This window comes from Antrostomus carolinensis, unplaced genomic scaffold (genome assembly GCF_000700745.2).
Source record: "Antrostomus carolinensis isolate BGI_N321 unplaced genomic scaffold, ASM70074v2 scaffold41634, whole genome shotgun sequence".
Classification (NCBI taxonomy): Eukaryota; Metazoa; Chordata; class Aves; order Caprimulgiformes; family Caprimulgidae; genus Antrostomus; species Antrostomus carolinensis.
The window spans coordinates 73,322-95,044 of record NW_010310954.1 but is presented as its reverse complement, the minus strand read 5'-3'; the positions used below and the strand labels follow the sequence as shown (position 1 = coordinate 95,044).

Below are 21,723 nucleotides of genomic sequence, written 5' to 3'. Positions count from 1 at the left end.
CCTGCTGAGTAATTGCACAGCTCCATTATCTGTGGGGGAGTCCTCTCTTCCAGTGCTCCCTCACCAGGCTGTACTGCCTATTGGGAGCTCACAGCTATAGCTGAGAGACACCACAGGAAGAAGGTACTGAAAGACCAGACAGATTGCAGCGCTATCACTTATCCCTTTCATGCTGTCTTTCTCCATAAAGAGAGGCTCAGTCACAAAAGGCTGCCTTTGTCACTAAATAACCACAGCGCTGGTACCTTCCCTAAGACTGTTCCCAACCTGTAAGTGCATAGGGCACAATGGGAGCACAGTGAACAAAAATGCTGAGCAGCAGGAGCCCTACCATCCTGATGTCCATGCTGATTTCTAACGGGAAGGACACAGTGAAGCTATCTGTTAAGTTTGTACTTGGAAACTTGACAACAACCTCCCTGTATTAACAGTACTCTGGACTATACTTTTCCAAAATAACACCATTGTCTCCAAGCCCTTTGGACTTTCATATTTGCCATATACTATATAATATTTGCCATATAATATTTGGACTTGCATATTTGCCAATCATTTGTTTGCACAGAAGCCTTTCAAAATCTTTACTTACATGGACAAAAGAGTTTTGGCATTAAAGTGGTAGAATGGAAGGTGTAAAGACAGTGGGCTGAACGCATTGCTCCAGCTTCCTTGGTCTGTTCTGGTCTTTGCAAATTTTTCAGGGGAAATAGGTGGTGGTTGTTCTTTGAGAGAGGGAGGTTCAAGGCAGTGAGGGTGTGAATTGCATTGGCTGACACTGGCTATAAACACAGCACTGTCACTGGTTTCCAGTGTACCTTTGCAGCACAGTTTGAGAGATTGGAATTTCCAGATGATGTGCTCAATGTATGTGGTGGGGGGTGGAGGGCAGAAAGAGTCCTTCTTTTTCATGTTCACTTCTGGCTGTCAGTCAAACATAGCAATAAAATCAGCTCCAATTAAGGGGATATGCAAGGAATTCCATGATAATGTCAACACTCCACTCCATCAATACAGGGGAAAAGGATTTTTTTTTTTTTTTTTAAAGAAATAACCTCAGTTACACTCAACTGTGGTATTGCCAGATAAACAGTTAATCACAAAGGTACATGAAGCAGTTGACAATTCCTTCATTATACTGTGGAGTTTTTGCTTTGTTTTTTCTGTAGGGGCCCTGGTTTTTGTTTCATTTGCTTTCTGATTAGTCCAGTGCTGAGTTAACTTTCTCCAGCAGACTGCCTTTAGGTTCAGCTTCATATCCATTAACCCCTTACTGCAGAGAATCTCACTCACTTGACCTTAAAAATAGAAAACAGCTAGAGAGACCAGAGTCCTATATGGAGAAAATGTCTAGCTCTGGACTCACTCCCATCTCGCTTCACATCTAACTTTCTTTGTGACCTTAAAACACGTCCCAGTTAAAAGAAAGCACTTATCAAGGTTCTCAAGCTTTTCAATATTCAATAGATACTTTTAATCCTGTGTTTTACCACGTAGGGGCCTAAATCTACCTGTGATTACTTCCTTAGCTGCAAAACGGGAAGCTATAAAATCTGATCTATACAGTATAAAATCTGATCTATTTTGGATTCATTGATCCAGGGTGGGGAGAATTTCCAGGGAGCACAGCTGCCTCTTCAACTGCACTGATGTGGAAACACGTCAAATATGTACCTGTCAGATTGCTACTCCATTTAATTTACCCTCACGCACCCTGTCGAGATCTGCAATTTGTGGCTGCTGCAGCCACAGGGCTGCATTCTGCTCCAGCTGACCCCACAATCTACAAAGACATTTTGGAGGTGCTTTTGACCTCCTCAACGCATATTAAGATTATCTGTGGTGCAGCTGAGGGTCAGGTCTGGGATGGTGCTTTTGTAACTTCTTGCCCTACTTGGTATTCTGCTATGTCCTGTTAATCCTGCAGAAAAGGCTGATGATCTCACCAGAATCTGACATCTTCTGGATCATGATTGCATGATCAAATTACTTAAACTTTGGGCACTGAAAACTGGATTGTGAGGAGAACACCTGCCCTCCTAGAAACACGTTGGCTAGCAGTTTAGTAACTGTAAGTAGTAAGAGTGAAATAAATTCTAAAAGCAGTCATCATCTAGGGTAACTAACACTTGGACTATATAAAGAAGTATGATAGCAGCTATTACTAATAAATAGTAGTAAGCATAATACATGCTTAATACATACTCAGCAGATACTTTTTTTTTCCATTAAAAATTATATCACTAAACCTCTTAATAATAGTATCTAAAACCTTATGAACATGCCATTAGTTTGGATAGAAATAATTCTAGTTACACCAATTTCAGATTTTTAATTCAGCCCTCCTAAAGCACCCTAAAAGAAAGCCCCAAGCCATTTCAGCATAGATACAAACAGGTGAAAGATACAAACCCTTTGTGCTGTGCCTTATCCCCTCTCAATTTCTAGGAAAAAAACCTGGAAAGCTGTCCACTGCTGATGAGGATCTGTTTGGATTGAAGAACCTGCTGGATTATTTAAAGCTCTGTTCCAGTGATAGCCAACATTGGCTGTTAGAGTGAACTGTATGACTACATTTTCTGTAAAATGTGTCTCCATTTCCTTTCAGGTTGGGAAGCTGATCCAAGAAGCAGCTGGAAGGAGTAATTTGAAGAGAGTTACACTGGAGCTGGGTGGGAAAAGCCCCAACATTATTTTTGCGGATGCTGATTGTAAGTCAGCACTTCCTTATTTTTCTTAAAAATATGTGTGGTGTATCTTTTTTTTTTTTTTTTAATTTTAGGGCATATCTTTAATACAAAGTGAAGTGGACCAATATAGCTGTATCTAATTGCACTCTTTAATCTTACAGAAGCAGTCTAAGGTGTGATATTTTTTATAAAAATACAATATTTGAACCCACAGATTCACAGACAACAAGAAAATAGAAAAAAATTATAACCAAGCATATAGAAATGGCATTATTCACAGTCATGGTCCCATACACATTTGTTATCCTAAACTATGCAGCAAGGTAGTTCAGTGCTTTAAATCTGGAAACTCTGTGATTTTTTTGCTTCACAGCCATTATAAAAAGGGAGGACTTTAATTTACACTTGAGTTGCTAATCTAGTCACTGCACTATTCCTTTGTTAAGCTGTTTTGATAGTAGCTATAAGTGGAGATTATTCAACATTTTACATTTTCACAATTGAAGAATTGTGTATTGAAATATCCTCACTGTCACTGTCAGCAGGGAGCTGAAGATTTTGGCAGCTGGATGATGATGTGCAGCTGAGATTTTTGGCACCTGGGAAGGTACAGGACAGCCACTTAGGACAGGATAAAAACACAAACTGGAAGTTTCTGCTAAAATGATAGGCAATGAAATAGTTAAAAAAGTTGATATCTAAACTGTCAGCAGGAGGTTTTGAAGTTAACACCCCGTTTAAGATGAATGGGACAGTTCACACCTTGCTTTGAGCTATTGTGCAGGCTGTCTGCAGGGCACACTGTACTCAATGCATTTTCTGAGAACTTTGTAACCTAAATAAATAAGACATATAAGGATTTGGTCTTTAAATTTAAAATAGGAAAGTGAATAGAAGAATGATTCTGAATAGCATGAATTACAAGAGTTGGTTACAATCCTGTATTCGTTTTCAAAACTTACCAATGTCTGAAAGGCTAAGCAGCTTTTCTACATAGAAATGTTTTACCAAATTGGGGGTCTAAATTACAGCCACAGTCATCCTGGTAAGCTGAAAAGGCTCCTGTCAACTGGAGCCAGAGTCAGACATTACAGCCTTCTACCCTAGTTTCTCATCTCCAGCTCCCACCAGAAATCACCACATCTCAAATGTCCTTAACCTAAGTCAGTCTGGATCACCTGAACACTTCTAGTAGAGTAACATATGCTGGGACAGGTCTGTGTTACAGCCTTCCACAGGGGAAGGACAAAAGCTCCTAGCTGCCACACAAAGCTGTAGTTTATCTGTGACTTGCTGTATCTACCAAATAAGGCTGAGGACCTGCAGAGAAGTTGCAGGCAACAGGGCACAGAGGAGGGGACAAAGGAGAGCACAGTCTTCTTCAGGACTGTCTGTTCCACAGTACATCATACTAAAGGTCTCTAGTCTTCCCATAATTACAACCACCGACCTGAGATTCAGACTTCAAAGCTCTGATTATTTAAGAACAATTTGCTCACCATTCCAAAGGAGCTGTGTGTTCTGTTTGAGGAACTCTGTGTGAGAAAAGTTAGCAGAAAGCATGACAAGGCTGTTGAAAGTTTAGTGCACCAAAAAAACAGAGAAGAATGGCTAGAGCCCCTCGTGGTGAAAAACTGTGTTAACAATAGAGGAAGAAACATCAGTTAATCAGTTCTATCCACTAGTGTTTTCAGTCTCCATGGAGCTGCCTGGTAAAATTTGAATGTGGTCCAGAGGAACACTCTATGTTATTTTTTTTCAAGACCATGCTGAGGGCAGAACAAGATGTTTCTCTTAGATGGAGTTGTCTAGGATGTGCTGAAAGTAAAGCACTGTTGCTTTGTTTATTCCATAAAAGATTATACTTTAAGCAATGTTCCAAAGTGCTACAGCTGATAACAGAGGTATTACAGTGCTGTAGGGCATCACTGGTCACAGATGAATTCAATATTCTTGTCTAGTCAGTTATTACACCCAATGGGAGAATTTTACTCTGAATGCCCAAATATGACTGCATCCTCTCTCCTGCTTGGATAGTGGATGTGTTAGTTGTACCTCCAATAAAGTTAAGAGTGGAAATCAAGGGTTGATTGTTCTATAATTGACCTGTATTTTTAAAGCCTTACCTGGTCACTTCTATAGGCCAAGAAGATGTTTCTGTTTTGCAGAAAAATAATCTTGCTTTGTGGGAAGGGTAGGTCTTGCTATTATCAAAGTCAAGTTCGCTCAAGTACTTGCTTGGCTGTAATTCTCACATATGGAGCATTAAACCAAATGCAAACTTGGGATCACAGACAAATTTTCCCCTCCTCTACTGACCCCAGTCAGATAGACTTCTATAATGTGGGGCACAATCTGCTTCCTAGGTTCTCTTAAAGAGTTTTAGTTGATAAATTACATGTTGGCATAGAAGACATCGGTCAAGTCGTTCTTGCATACCCTACTCTGTATAAACTGCTAAAGCACTGTCTTGATTTAATTTTTGCAGTGAGATATTAAGCAATATTTTGTGGTTTGTGTCACAAGATGGCATGTGGAATCTATTACCTATGGACCCTTGTTTACCTAGATAATGCCTAAAGTCTCAAGTGGTCCCTTGCAGCCTAGCGTTTCTACAACGGTTGTAATGCTCCTACTATCCCTCCAGTATAGCTGTGAGCAGGGTGGAATAAATGGGGGGAAAGTATCAACTTTAGACATGTTTAAAAATTCAGTATTTTCACAGGGATTATGACACAAAATGAAATGAATAATCTTCATTTATGACCTGACAGGACAATAGCATGCTTTGATTTGGTCACTGGTTTGATTTTTTTTAACCAAATCCTACTTCTGCTTTGAAGTTTTGGCAATGTGGTACAACGTGATACACACGACACTGGTGCAATAGCAGATGTGACTATGATGTTTCAGAGCAACATATGCTGTCTTGTTTTTTCAGTGGACTATGCTGTGGAACAAGCTCACCAAGGGGTCTTCTTCAATCAAGGTCAATGCTGCACTGCAGGCTCACGGATTTACGTGGAAGAATCAATCTATGAAGAGTTTGTTAGAAGAAGCGTAGAACGTGCAAAGAGGAGAGTTGTGGGGAGTCCTTTTGACCCAACTACAGAACAAGGTCCACAGGTAAAGGAATAGTGCTTTGGCTCTACAGCCCAGGAGATGTCTGGGAGCATTTAAACTCTACTAGGACAGAGGTCAGTCAGTGCATACTCACTCACAGTCCAGGGTAACTGACATGATAAATGTTTTAAAGATTAGAATTCTAAAGGAGTAGATAATCTGTGCAGCTCAGAGGTGTTTCTTGTTAAGTAAAAACTCTCATCTTAAATATCAGTAAGTTTGCGTCCCAGCTTTAACAGCAAGATTCTGATCTTCAGATGCAATTGTAAACTGTGAGAAGCTCTCAAAAGTCTCTGTGGGCACTTAGTTTCAAGAATTGTCTACACCCATAACTGTGCTTGCAGACCACTAGAGAGACAGGAATTCTAAGCAAAAGATAGGCAGAATTAGCAATAGGTCTTTAGAAAATGTTCCTGCCACTAATAACCAGCTGGGCTTATACCATTTTCAGAAAGTTAACCTGGGACACAAACATTATTATTTCCTTTGTTTGTGCTTATAAACCAGATTGCTTAGCAAGAATGTGGGTTGAGCCACACACATAAGGGGACACATCCTTAAGAAGACTGAGCTCTAGTTTTCAGTCAGCAGCTATTTGTAGATTTTTTTGGCATCTCCAGCTCAAAGAGTAGTGAATATAAGCGTGAGTCTACTCACTGGGACATGACTTGCCTAAAAAAATAATTTTGACTTGATTGTCAAGTGCACGGGCTGCTTCTCTCTTTCAGATTGATAAAAACCAATACAACAAGATCTTGGAACTGATTCAGAGCGGCATTACTGAAGGAGCAAAACTTGAATGTGGGGGTAAAGGACTAGGAAGAAAGGGCTTCTTCATTGAACCTACGGTATTTTCCAATGTAACAGATGACATGCGGATTGCCAAGGAGGAGGTATCCACACACACGGGCAAGATCATTTTAGTGTCCTAAACATGATTTTTTCTTCTTTTGTTTACTTCCTGAGACAAAAGCTTTAGAATAAAAATTACCACTACATTAAAAAAAGAAAAAAAAAAAAAAAGGAGCAGAATCTTTTCAGAACTCCTCATGCACACAGCAAGTGACAGCATCAGCTGGGTAAAAAAAAGCTTAATTTTTGTCATAGTTTTGTCATAGGCTGTAAAGTCTCAGACCTCAAAGAAGAGGTGAGGGAGGAATGGATGATTTCTACTGAGGCAACTGCTTTGGGAAATTAATGCAGTTTTACAGACAGCTTTTATCACTACTAAATGTTGCTGTGGGAATTTGTAAAGAGTACAACAGGAGAGAGAAGACAATTAAAAAAGCAGAATAAAAGAGGAATAAAATGCCTCTGAGTGGGCTGGTTTATTAATTAATGATTAATCTTTGTTGCAGATTTTTGGGCCCGTTCAAGAAATACTGAGGTTTAAAACCATGGATGAAGTTATAGAAAGAGCCAACAATTCTGATTTTGGGCTGGTAGCTGCTGTCTTTACCAATGACATAAACAAGGCCCTGACGGTCTCTTCAGCAATGCAGGCTGGGACAGTCTGGTAAGGCAGAAGTTATCACACTCCTGCTCTTGGAGATAAAAAGTTTGACTCACTATCATTATGGCACCTCAGTTTTGCACCCTTTGTCTGAAAAAATGTTTATCTAGACCATCCTAGTGGTGAATCACTAACCAAGATATGGAACAGCTGTACAGAGGTGTGGTGTCGCTGCGCACTGTGGCTGAATGCTATTGAAAACTGGGAAGCTCCTTGCTTGCCATAAGCATGGCAGCCACACTGCTGAATGGCATTACTGAAACCAAAGGAAGCAGAGTATAAATCAGCCTTTCTGTGGAGCAGAGGAATCCTGTGAGCCTTCTGCTGAAGGCACAAAGAATCATGTACTTTCTACAATATAAAGGAACTGAAGGGGACACCTCTTCTCTCTAGTCCTTAAGATAATGCCACTTCTAGAGTTTATTAGCTTGCAGTTTGGTATGTCAAGCCTGGGTAAACAAAAGATCCACAAGAAATCGGGGAGAAAGAGGACAAATTCAAATCTAATAGCTCTGTGTTATAAACTGGCACTGAGGTTTGTCAGCAGATTAACAGTTCCTTTCTGAAGCTGCATCCAAGTCTTTGGTGCCCTCCTCCAGCCCTCACATGCCAAATCCCTTTCTCTTTGTGAGTAAGGAGCAGAATGTTGTTTTGTGGCATAAATCCCTTATTTCTTTTCAACATGAGACAAGTTTCCTTAGCTCCACAAGTTTCAGTCTGTCCCTGAGTTGTCCAAAGGTCTGTCTGACAGCTCAGTTAGACTTAATGCCTCTTCCTGTTACAGGATAAATTGCTACAATGCCTTAAATGCCCAAAGTCCTTTTGGAGGATTCAAAATGTCTGGCAATGGGAGAGAGATGTAAGTATTACGCTGCTGTCTCCTAAACTGTTTTCAGCTCTACAACTTAATAAACATTAGTGAATGCAATTGTTACATGGTAAGCCCATTTTCTTTGTTTTTCGTTGTTTTTTTTTTCTTTTTTTCCTTTTTTTTTACATAGCAGAATAAGTTACTGGAACTCCTTTCTTATTCTGAAATGAACCAAAAATTTCTGAGTATTTTCCTGAACTTGTAACCTGTCTTTTCTGAGAGTTTTTCTTAGCCATATTAACCAGCATTTTTGCAGCAAGATTCTCTTTTTGGTACTAGTACAATTCTCTTGTTGACTGGTTTGGTGTACTTGTTTCAGAGTTGTTTTGCTGTATATTTTGCCTGTCTTGCGATTTTTTTCCTTTCTTTACTTCTTACATTTATTAATATAGGTGCATCTGAATTTTATTAAAGTGATATCTATCTTTTCCAGATTTGTAAACAATGTTAAATGAAATCAGGCCTAGAGAGGGATAGACAAACGTGTTTACAACCCTTTCAAAAATCACCTTCCATTACAAAGCTGTCTGTCTCTTCTTATTCCATTTAGAACTAAGTGCTAAATATTTTGAAACGGAGCTCCACGCTCAAATAGTGTCCCATGTACCTAATTTAAAATCTTAACAGTTTTTAATTTTCATTACAATCACAAGGAAATTTAGCAATTGCATCATCCCCGGATTGGTTACACATACAAAGGATTCAATTAGTTTCTGTGCAGGAGGCATGTATACCAGATATGTCTCACCTAAGCTTTCAAAATAGCTTATGGCTAATGGCAAACTCAGCAGTAAAACTAAAGTAAGGTCAAACTCTTTAAAACTTTAAAGATGTGGAAGTATACAACTTGATCTATAAAATAAGCTCTATGCAGTCTGAAATATTTTCCCTCATTAGGGAGTACTTTGAATAACACATTCATAGTATTCTCCACATTCATGAGTTATGAGGTGATCTCACACTGGCATAAATATGTCAGCTCATCTAACTCTTATCATTGTGAAAATATTCTAAAACTACTAAGCTTGATAGAGCACATGTGTAACTTGACACCCAAGAGTGACCCCCTTGACTTCAGGGAGGTTAACTGTGCAAGCAAAATATTCACATATTGATATCGTAGAGGTTTTGAAAGGTGGGGAAACCAGGCAGCACCCCAGCTCCCATGGAAAAATCTACAGTAGTTGTACACTTGATTCCCATCTACAGCTTTGAAAATATTCATCATAAACAATAAATGTTTGAAACCGCAATAATCTCTTTCTCACAAAGATGCCTGAAAACCTGCTTATGAGTAATTATTCTACTCTTTTCAGAACCTCTTTGATCAGATATCACCTTCTAATTCACCTCCTCCCCCCTGCATTAATATCTGCATACTTTTTATTAAAATGCCAGTTTCTTAGATACCTGTTTTTAAGGGATATGTTTTACAGCATAAATAATGTGGAGTCAAGCAATTACAGAATGAAAAACACACACACACAAAAAAAAAAAAAAACAACAAGAAAAAGAAGAGGAGAAAGCATCCATACATATGTGCATCATTGTTAAGCTAATACTGTGTTGCAGCCAGATCATAATTGTGCCACTGTGCTGTCTGTGCTAGCTGTTATTATCTGGGACTTGTTTTGTTTCTGCATCTAAATTCACAGATTTTTATCATGCATAGGGAAAACAAATGAACAGAGAAAGCTGAGATCTGCTATACTCATTTTACATTCCCACAAAATGTAGCAGGGTAAGTGCATACCAGTAGAGAACCAGAACTCATGTACACAATACAGATGATTTCTGTTTACATTAAGGATACTTATAATATTCTTGTATTCTTAAAGGAGTCTAAAAGAGAGGGTTTTTTTTACATTTTCACTTCTTTAAAGCTTCTTATCACCACCTGAGCATTGTAAAATTTAACTCCTGTAACTAAAAATCAGGTGAGTCATGCCAGATAGCCACATGTGGCTGTTTAAAATTAGACAGAGTTCTAAAATTCTGGTCCCCATCCAAATGTCTTCAGAGGAAGGAGGTGCCATTCTACCTCAGAACTATCCTCTGTTGTCATAGGAATTAGTATTGCCTGGATAGCTCTGAGATACAGCAGTGCATTTGAATTCCCAAAAAGAAGTGCAAGCAGGAGAAGGGCTTGTAGTCATAATTCTTTTCCTTATCTTTTTTCTCTTGAACTGAGGAAAGGAAGAGAGTATGCAATATTTCTTTCTGAAGAGCAATTTGTTCCCCTTCCCTCGCACCTACACAACCAAGGAACAGCATCATGCAAACCTGACCCGCGGGCTCCTTCCTTTTCACAGACACAACCTTTGTTCTCACCCTGATACCAAACTGCAATCCAAAAAGACCCAAAGTGGCCATAGAACAGCATGTTATTGCTCCCTCCTTCCCTGTGTTAGGCTGTGGGGACAAGTGAGCCCTTTAATTGAACAGAAACTGACTCTTCTGCTTTGAATGTCTGGAATAACCCATCTTCCTATTCAGCAAGAGCAGCTTTTTAACTTTTGAAAAATACTTGCCTTAGAATTCATCACAGTTGTCCACTTCCACACTTTCAGCCAGCAAACAAATGCATAAGGCCTTGAAGCCTTGAGCTGAAGAAACAGACAATAAAAATATCTAATTTTGTTTGCCAGACCAAGATAAGAAACCAACTGGCAGTTGGAACCTACATAAAGGCACTGGATACTCTATTGGCTGGGTTATCTATTGACTTGCAAAAATGTGTCCAACAGGTGTCTGGAGCCAAGCCGCAGCCCTAGTGATTAAAGCAGAAACTTTCACACAGAGAGACTTACTAGCATCAGTTATTGGGCTCCATACGGCTCCTGGTGACAGCTTCCACTGAGCCATAAGGGAATGGTTCTCTGTCTCAGCTGAGTCTGATAAATACCTCAAGTTTTTGGTCATTCTTTGGAGACAAATGTAGCACTTTCTACTGAAAGCTGGGGGTGAGGTGGTCCAAATCAACAGGAACCTTTCACATGTCAAAAAATTTTTACCAATATATTTCCTCGCATGTACTTAGACTCTGGTAAATCTTAAAATGCTTGCTGAATCATCAGTCCAAGTTAAATATCAACCACTATATCACATGTAAGGCTTACCAAGCCAATAGGCACATCAGAAAGTTTTCAAAACTGCAGGTGGAGTGATATGGGCTGGTAAATACTGGTATTCCTGCCCAAATGAATTAACTTTCCAAGGAAAGTTACAGGAGTTCCTCCCCTAATATTATATTTCATGTAAAATCTACAGTGTAGAGGTAAATACAAAGTAGGCTATGCAACACCAGGGACACACAGTGGGGTTTAACTGCTTTGAACTGTGGCCCCTCACTCCATTCTGAAAGCAACATTTATTAGGAGGAGGTTCTGAGCAATTCTCCTGAAATACTCTTTATAATGCAGTTGGCATTTAATTCTGCACAGGGGGATCTAGAGGGAAGGCAGTGTCAAATAGTAAACATGCTAACATGATATGCATGTCAGCACTTTTTAGATTTTAATATAAGTAAGGGAGCAGTATCGTCTGTGTTTTAGGGGTGGGGATAAGAATTTAACCAAGAAACAAATGTCTGTAAGAGCTTGTGCAAAAGAATCCTCATATGAGTTCATATAGAAGAGCTACTCCCAGACTTGGACCGTACCAGTTTTGACAAGGGGACATTGTTTCCTTTACACACACAGTATTCAGCAGACATATTAGAACTCAACTAATGACTTCACTAGAACACACTTCTCCATTACTCAAAATATGCACAGCAAAATGCAAATACCTATACTTCAGAGAAGCCATGCAATATCCACTCTAAACCTCAGCAGAGCTACCTAAGAGATGAGCCAGGCTGGAGCTGACTACGACAAAATCTACATAGCATTCAGAAACACCCATTTCTTAAGCATAATTTATCCAAAGCAGAACATGTACCCCTCAGAGCCATGTGTCAGATGACTGGCACCTACTAAGTGGCTAGCTTCTAGCAGTCTAGAGGATCTTAGGTAAGATGCTGTGCCAAATAAGAAAGGTCTTCTACGTAAATCTATTGTAAGTCTGAGCAAGCTGAACGTTTTTTCACAGTACGTGCAAATGCCGATTTCTGCTGCTGGATATTTTGTCAGGGAAAAAAGATCAGTGGGTTAGGAGTCAAGTTCATCTTTAGCCAGGGTTGTGAGTAGTTCAGTTTCCATCGTACTCAGTTTGGACCTTCTCTTTCTTGAGTGCAAATATAAGCAGTAATTTCACTGGCCAGTGGTGTTTGTCTTGGTGTTTGGGCATTTTCAAGGTCTAGAAAGGAGAGGAATCAAGTCACTCCCAACACTTCCATCAGTGGACAGTGAGTATTTCTGGGTTTAATGTCATTCTCTATCTCCTTATCAAATGCTGGAGCCATCCATTGTTCTTCTGACCTAAACTGAAACTTCATCTTCAGGTTTTCTGAAAGACGGCGTAAAAGGAAAACCTGTACAAAATGGCAGTACAACAGAAACCTGTCAAGAATTTTAGGTTATATCTTAACTTCATCAAGAAACCACTTCTCAGGTTTTTGCTTGACAAAGAATTAATGTCTGGTGTAAGCTGATGCTGCAATTTGTTTTTTAGGGGTGAATGTGGATTGAGAGAATATTCTGAAGTTAAAACTGTGACAATAAAGATTCCTCAGAAGAACTCCTAAACTGACCACGTTGTGCAGAAGAGCACATGATGCCACCCTCTCTATTCCTTATGGAGACCAGCACTCAGGAACAAAAAGTGTTACACAATATATATTTAAGAAATCAAGTTGCAACATATATACTGGGCACATAATATACATAATGCAAACCAACTCTGCATGTTTTCATAACTCTCCTGAGAATCGTTATATCTTTATAAAACAAATCATAACAAGATAAAATTGCTATTGGGCATAATTTAATAACAGTTCTAGCTATAAAGCTGTTAAATGCAAATGCATGCAAACACATTTATCTCTTCTTTAAATAAACAAAGTAAGTCTTACTGCTTTCAGGTTGCCTTCTCAAGCGGACCTGCCTTGTGCTAACATTCTAGTTTCGATCAACAAGCCAGATTTTACCCAAAATGCTAGCAATGAACAACATAAGTATCATTGATGTTCTTAAAAAACAAAAACCTCTGAACAGTAACACGCCAAAACCTGGTATACTGGCACCTTTCCAATTTGCATGCTCACATAAAGAGGTCAGACTGGGGAGGGAATCAAACCATAATACGGACAATGAAATACAAATACTTATCAGTGAGATTTGGCTTTCATGACCCACAGCGATTTGGTTTTCAAAGCTTATTTTCATAATTAGTTTATGTCTTGCTATAAGCAAAAGTCCTCCCTCACTTACAGGAACCTGGAAGGTTTTACCTACCTGCCAAAAGAGCATGGCCAGACAGGGTGGGAGGGTGTTAAGGAGAACAGGAACAGATCCCAAGGCTTCACAGAATATTTCAGCTTTCACTGCTTGTCTAGTTTTGTTCTTGTTACTGTTGTTGTTTTCACCTTTTTCTTTTTTTAAACAAGTGCATTCACACACAGACTGCATTTATTTATCTGCTATTAAACTGCCTGTGATTACCATGGGAATTATTAAGTATTCGTTAGGGCAGGAAGAGCCCAGCAAAAGCCCACCTGACAAGAAGTAAGCCTGACTTTATTTTCTTACTAAATGATGGCTTGCCATCCTCACCATGCTGGTGAGCCTCAGGTGAGCTTACTGGCTCTGGTACTAACTTTTCGATTGCATCTGTATGAGCAACTTCTTTTAGAAGTGAGCTGTTTAAAATGTGTCATATTATTACCTGCTGCCTACAGAATCTCTTCCAACTTGTAACTAACAAACTAAACACCATCTCTCTCCTTTCCAGCTGCAGAGCCCATTGATTCCCTGTACTTTTTTTAAATAGGTTTCATTTGATGTTTTAACTTAGAATTAAGAAAATTTATTTTACAAGTACGGTAAATCATCTACACTGTGTAGCTACGTTATCTGGGGTGCAAGGCCAGAATTATGGCCTCAGGTGTAAGAGTTCTCCTAGCTGCAGAGTCTATACTACAAACTGTTGAAAACTCCAGACCTGATCAGCAAATCATTTCTGCATGTTCTTAACTTTCTTTACTCTCTGAGGAATTCCTCTTAAGATTTGAAGTTGTGTGTGTCCTTAAACATACTGCTGGATCAGGACAAGAGTATCCAGCACTTTGTAGTGTGGTGGCCCTCAATATTTTGTATTTCTAACTCATGTCAAGCTGTGTATGTGTTTTTAAAGCAATATGTATACATGATGTTATTCAGAAACGACAGTACATTCACGGACATGGAGATGAATCAAAATATTCCTGAGTTGTTAAATGCAAATACCATATACTTCTAATGTAGTGTACGTCAGAGTGAAGAAAAACAAAATACAGCAAATAAGAGATTAGTTATCTTTTAAACTGCAATATAAAATGTGAAAAAGGAGATTTTACTTCTTTTCTCCTATTTACTTAAAGAAGAAACTTCCTGTGCTAGCAGCATTTACACCGTGTACTCTTTTGTATTCTTTTTGTGTATTTTGTATGTCTGTGCTTTATTCCCAGTACATTCAGGTAAATAATATACAGTTGCCATTTTTTTCAACCCTGTCACTGCAGCTGCATTTGATGTACATGGATTTGTGAAATCCTTTTTTAAATGTACCATCTGCATGGATTCAACAAAACATTATTCCAGTCCCTGCAGCTTTTTGTTACAGTTTTTAATCATGTATATAGTTATATGTTATTAAAAAAGTTAAAGGATATTTTCTATGAAGTTTTTTCCATTAAAAAGGTTTAGAGAAAGACTTTAGACTGTGAGACTCCTTTATTGTTGACAGTACTGCTGTCACAGTAGCTTTATTTTCATTTGCAAAAGTGAATGAAGTAAAAGGCCAATTACATTTTTCAGAATATTCCTGCAGCTGTATGAAGAACACTTGTGAATTGCAGATCTAGGTCATAGCCAAAGATCATCCACATGGTCATAAAGTTGAGCTATTGGGGAAGGTCTGAAATGATCAGAATCAGAGGGACACCCTTGCAAACTGCTGCATCACAGCTTGAGTTTTGGATAATGTTTAAGAAAATCACGATCCCTTTTCTTTCTGTAACATGAGTCACTAAGATGATTAAATTAACACTCGGATCTTCTATGGAGTGATATTCTACTTGTCTTTTAATTTCAAAATGCTAAAACAGGGGAAAAGGACAGACTGAATGTTATTTGACAGCCAGTAAAATTCGCATGGGCTGGTACTATACAACTCTCCCTCAAGCAATCCCTTTATTCCAGGGTTACTTTCATTGCCAGGAACAGCATTCCTCTTTTGAAATGGTGCCAATTTAGATAAAGTAACTACTCAGTTAATAAGGCCAAGCTACTTCATTGTATGGCAAACAACGATTATACCTAAGCACCATAGAATAATACTGTTGGTTTAACAAACACTCTATGGGCAATCACAATAGATAAAGTGACTTGACTATAACAGCTGGGATTAAAAAAATAAAGCTTAAAAATAGGAGTGAAATTGGATTCTCAAAAAGGAGTACTGTTCCTGAAAGTCTGGGATATCAGGAATATAGTAAGCAGAGTTTCCTTTCTATTTAACTAGTGGCATGGACAACACTCTGTCATGGGACTGAGTGGACAACTAGCACTTTCCATATTCCCCATCTTTCTGGCCTGTCTGCAACCACTCCAAGCAGTCATGTAGGCACAAGCAATTCACAATGAAGGAAGGAAGGAAGGATCTGGAACCCACTGAAAACAAGGAGCATTGTCATCTAACGAAATAAGCAAAGTTCAGTCCATAGTAAATAAGCATGCTGTGGAGCCCCAGCTCCATTTATTGATACATTTACTTTCTTTACCCAGAAAGCAAATGTATCAATAAATGTCTATACAGGTATAGTAAAAGGAGAGTAAAGGGAAATAATTGTGCATTTCTTCTGGGAAAAAGATGTGAAGAAAAGCAAAAAGTATTTCAGTTCTGTGGCCTTCAGACAAAGCAACGGATATTGATACTACTTGAATAGCATTCACGCATTTATTGGTGCCCTGTTACAAAGGATGCTCTTTCTCTTCCCCTCCACAGAGGTCAGGATGAAAAAGCTTGCCTTGCATATGCAGAGGCACTGTGTTACAGAGACCTCTGATTTCTCAGTTCTGTCTGGGACAAAATGAGAGAACACAAAGTAACACTGAATTCAGGGTACCAATTTAGCTAGAGAGGAAGTCAAAAGACAAGCAATACGCTGTACTGTTTACTTATGGCTCTCTGCGCCGTCACACCTAGAGCTCTGGAGAGCTATTTACAACCACCTTACATTTGCATCCATACATCTTCATTTACTGCATGTTAAGTCCATCAACACAGGAAGTTATTTTTCTCATAACAACTTCATGCCACGATGACTGATACTCACAGTGCTGTATCTATCAGGAAGCAGGAAAAGCCTCTGTGACTATTAGATGCCATCAACATTCCCAACCCATTCAAACAGACTTCTCTCAGCACATCAGACTACAGCTGCATAGAATTCCTCTTTCTGCCTCATCCTCGTTAAACATATAGTTGATTAATTCTTTCTGTATCTTCACTGTATCTTCTGTGACCACTGACAGTACACATGTATCAGGGAACTATGTGTGGCTCTGCAGAAAGCTCAGGAACTTCTGAAGCAAAGCAGGGGACTTTAGCATGAAGCTGGGCCATTTATAAGGCTAGATCAGGCTGATGTGAAAGTAGTGGTACAATTTCACGTGGCTAAAGTGTGGCTAGAATGTGTTACCACTAGGGCTTGGGGTCCCACTTTCCTTTTGCACGCTGCACAATGTGGAGTGCTGGGATGCTGGTTTCAATAAGCACTTGCCTTATTTTTCTCAGAGGACTGGAACTGACACACTGTAATTCAATGTTAATACAAGCAACAGATTATTACAGCTGGTTGCAGTGCAAGTTCAGTCATTTCAGTGGTGAAGAGCAGGTTAAGCTGTCTGTGTAGCCACAGCTGCTACACTGGGGTAGTGCTCAGTGCCAAGGGCTTGGTTATCTAAGACTGAGGCCTAGAGGCTGCGCACACACATGTGACAGAATCTGTCCCAAAGACAGTGAGTAGAGGCACAAGGGTGACTTGTCTCTTGGTACAACTGGGATAAGTCACCAGAGCTGCTGCATAAAGTCCCTAATCCCCTTAGTTTACTGTTAGAGGCAGGGAAAAAACACACATCTACATACCCCTGGTTCATAAGGATGATTAATTCTAAAGCAGTTCAGCCAGCTGAGTTTAAAAGCTGAACCCTCACTAAAATGCAGCCTCGTTCCCCTGGCACAGGTACTCTATAGTCCAGTGCACTATAAGGACCACAACTATTTTTTTTTCTGATGTCAAGAAATTTAAATCCACTCAAGCCACTACCGAAAAGAGGGACTGCACCCACGATCCACTGTGGTGAACATTTGCACTGTTATTTTTCATGGGTTTATAGGACGAGTTTCATCAAACAGCAGAGGCTGTCCTGTACTGCACACAGCACATACATTTTTGCCTGTGCCTGCAGTGCCACAAAGCGCTCCAGGGAACATTATTTCACCTGATTTCAGGTGACATTTCCAAACACATTATGGAGTGCCCTTGGCATCGGCTCTAACGCCCCAAAGTTTCCAATGCCCGGGAAGGCTGGGACATCTGCCAGGACAATTTGCCTTAAGGATCAATGAAGTCTGCATTACTGATATGTTCCCCAGTGCATTACTGTAACCATTCCTTGTATTGTCATTTAATCCTAGTATCTAGTATCAAATCCTGCAATTCCAGGCTGGTTTCAAGGTGTTTTTATCTGCCTGGAGTCTCTTGATGAGACCTGTTAAATAAACCCGGACTGTGCAACCACAACAGCAATACACTGTAAGCAAAGCTCCAGCTGCAGAGGTTGCCAAGGAGGCTGTGCACACAGCAGGCTGGAGTAACCCAAAAGGGTGCTTGAGAAATGTTTGTGCTGCTGGCAGGCAGCACATTGCCAGGACAGATCACACATCATGCATTTGCACATCAAATGAATCTGCACTGGTCTGAGAGCATGGGAAAGGCCTGTCTTGAACGGCATGTGTCCTACTTCCTAAACATGTATATTTTACACTTTACACTTGGTTATTGGCCAGACTGAAAGTACCGCAAGTTCCCCAAAGCCTGTCTTTTTGCCTTTGAAGTAGAACTGTTTGGATAATGTTTCCTTTGGCAATTTATCTATGTAACAAAGCAGGAACTTAGCTGCACTGGCCTCCCAACAATCCACCACTAGTTTTTGACAAAGTGTTCATGCGTTTGTGTATATGCACTCACACACAATTTGATCCTTTTTCATGACCTTGCTTAGCCCTTCTCCTTCTCCCTTATGGTTCCTCATGATGAGGTTGGTGTAACTTGTGCTAATGTTAACTCGCTTTATTTTGGGGTTTCCCCCTGCTCTTTGTATGCCTGGCTGAGTTCCCATTTCCTACAGCAGCTTAATTAGCAAGACATTTGTGTGCAGTTCACTCCTGCTGCAGAACAAAAAGAAAATGTGTTTGTACTGTTTCTCCTGGCAAAAGGGCTCCAGCTCATGGTCCACTGGTTTTCTCAGACTCTCCTGAGGCCACAAGATGGGACATAGAGCGTGATCTCTTGTGAAGTTTTTGCTGTTTCCTGCTTTCTCTTGGTCCAAAACCTCTCCCACAGTCTTTGGCACTTGGCATCCAATCTCAATGCACAGTCAGTGCCTGGCAAGAGAGGCCTCCTTTTAGTTTTTAATTTTGAACTTCACAAACACTCAGGTCTCTGGGAAGGATGCCTAATGGAAAGGTACTCCTCACTCCCATCAAGAACCTGCAGATTAAGGATGAGAACTACAGCATTCCCCTTGCATCTGATGGTCCTGCCACCAGTCAGAACTCTCAGCTCATTCATTCACCATGAGAGCGTGGCTCTCACTCAGAGCTGGCTAGTCAGATGCCCTATCCCCAGGTTGTACAGCTATGGGGACTAAGCAGACAGCCTTTATTCAAATCAAGCATTCCAAAAAGTCCAGAAAAGTCACCAAATACTCTTCAGCCTTATTCTTCCAGCATCATGTGCATATTCTCTTCTAAATACAGGTTGGCTGTAAAATCAAGGAGAAAAATTGTCCCCAAATAAATGTGCATATGTAGACCTACGAGTCTGTGGTTCCTGAGTAGCCTGGAGCTCCTGAGCAGTACAAGGAAAGCTCCTACACTGTGATGTTGCACCAGGACTGCCTTATCACAGGTGCTGCCACATCCAGTGTAGGGGAGGAGGCAAGTCTAGTGAGGCTGCTGAGAGCACTATGCTGCTTCTGTCCTGGAATGAAACTACCCTGGAGCAATGGGCTCTTTTCTGAGAAAACACTGTCCCGTGTTTCTCCACAGTGCATACTGCAGACCCTAAGCCACATGAAGCCATTGCTAGAGAGCTCCTGGGGACTGATAAGTTGGCCAGGCCTTTGATCACATCAATATATACAGAACCACCTACTCCCATAGCTGAAACTGCAGCAAAACCTGCTCTGCCTTTGCTGCAGCCCTGCCTCTCCAGCAGTCCTGCCCTTGCAGCATTTCTGTTCCAGGGACAAACACAATTTGACAGACATTTATGAGGAAAAATGCCCAGGAAACGCCACTGGTACAACAGACTTCTACAGGAGTTTCCTTAGAGAATGCAGAACATTGACCCTCTCCATAATTCCCATTAGATTCCCCTTTGTGAACCTCTCTGATGCCACCATTTCAGATTGCTTTAGTGGGAAAATGACAGTAGACTCCAGCTGCCCAATGCCTTTCAAAAAGACCCAGAGAGATGCTCTCATCTTCTGCATCTGTAGTGACTTTATAGCCAAGGCTCTGGGCCAAATGTTTTAAGTTAATTTCATATTCCATTATAACAGACATGAAAAAACCTACAGAATCACCACAGACACTGTTTCTCAGTGTTTCAATCACCTTGCCCTCTTTCCTATGAAAATACCAAGCCTGTTTTCCTCTCCGTAGTGAACTGTGCATGTATTACAGAACGGCCGGTGCAAAGCTCCGCTAAAAGACAGGGTTGCTGTTTGATTTCTATTTTAAAAACACATAGAACATCCTGGGCTCTTTCTCAGGGTTTTGGCAAAGAGGGTCTTTTAACTAACTGTGTTCTTAGGTAGAACAGCAACAAATGGTTCAATGATTTGTTTTTACAATGTCCTCTCTGGGAAGACTAATTACCAGCTAGCCTTCTAGAGTGCAGTTTCAAACATTTGGGGCCCCATTCTTTTTCAGGCAAAATTCATACTACGAACTGCAGAATTTGTCTGGGTAGGGCATTTTGCTAAAAGCTTCTAAAAGCTTTAGGATTATGGGTTGCCCAAGAGATTTCATGATGCTTCTAGAATTTTGAAAATTTAATAGGAAAAAACCATGCTTTCCTCTGTATTACTACACGTCTCTTTGGGGTAGCAATATAGTCACCAAACCAAAGTCACTGCAAATGCTGTTCTCTGCTATTTTGTACACAAAGCTCAGAAGAACAAAGGTAGAGTTCATGTATTAGTTGTGAAAGCCTCATGCCTCACTCCCAGTTACGCACTTGATCATGCCTCCTGCACAGCTCCTCTTCTACAACCTTCTGCAATTGTCCGTTAAGTGGCATTATTTTAGAAATCTAAACGGAGGAGTTCCTCTGCTTATAAGAAATCAAGCTACATAAACCTCACACAATACTCAGAATTTCCAGAATCCATACAGAATCCAAAACTATGAATTTGCTTCAACTGCTTATTTACATCAGGGATGTTCAAGAAGTTCAGGCGTGGAAAGAAACTTGTCCTCTCTTCATGAGCCTGTAGATATAGGCACTTCCTGCGGAATACATTTACAACACAAATAGGCTTTGGACGGTCTACAAACTAAAGTTACAAGAAGTGAGGGAGTTAGAGTAACAAGGTAAGAATCCATTTTGAAACTGTTCTAATAAAGTCAAGTTATTTCAGCTGCAATGGCATGCAGGGACAACAATATTTGCTTTCTTTTGCATTATCTTTCTCAATCCTCCTTCATGGTGCAAAAAAAGAAAAAGGTGTTAATTGATCACCCGATTATTTGTATGCAGTCAATCAAAACCATGGCCCCACTGTCCTCTATAAACATCACAGACTTGTGCCTAGGCCTTGAAGCTTTTAGTAAGTAAAGTAAAATGAAAAGCAAGAAAAAAATAAAATTATTATTACCATTTTACAGACAAGGAGCTGATTGAGAGAAACAAATGCAGCAACTCACCCCAAGATTACAGAGGAAAATTTGCTAGAAAGGCTTGGACCAAGCACAGATCTGACTCCCAGCACAGTGCCCTGCTTGATACTGGCTTTTTCCTGAGCCATGTTCCTTGCACATAAATACTGTAATTATACTACTGTAAAGGAAAAATTAATCCATGCAAACACATACAC

At 40.0% G+C, this 21,723-nt stretch overlaps 1 protein-coding gene across 3 annotated transcripts in view; it reads left to right on the top strand.

The window, feature by feature from the left end:
• Window positions 1-13,210, top strand: part of LOC104523868 (retinal dehydrogenase 2) — a 55,765-nt gene extending 42,555 nt beyond the window's left edge. For all 3 annotated transcript variants that reach the window (XM_010166576.1, XM_010166577.1, XM_010166578.1), the window contains 6 exons: window positions 2,606-2,708; window positions 5,629-5,813; window positions 6,539-6,703; window positions 7,169-7,326; window positions 8,108-8,182; window positions 12,809-13,210. In XM_010166576.1, the coding sequence (XP_010164878.1) occupies window positions 2,606-2,708; window positions 5,629-5,813; window positions 6,539-6,703; window positions 7,169-7,326; window positions 8,108-8,182; window positions 12,809-12,881 (759 nt within the window). In that variant the 3' untranslated portion in view covers window positions 12,882-13,210. The remainder of the gene's footprint in view (window positions 1-2,605; window positions 2,709-5,628; window positions 5,814-6,538; window positions 6,704-7,168; window positions 7,327-8,107; window positions 8,183-12,808) is intronic.
• The last annotated feature ends 8,513 nt before the right edge of the window (window positions 13,211-21,723 follow it).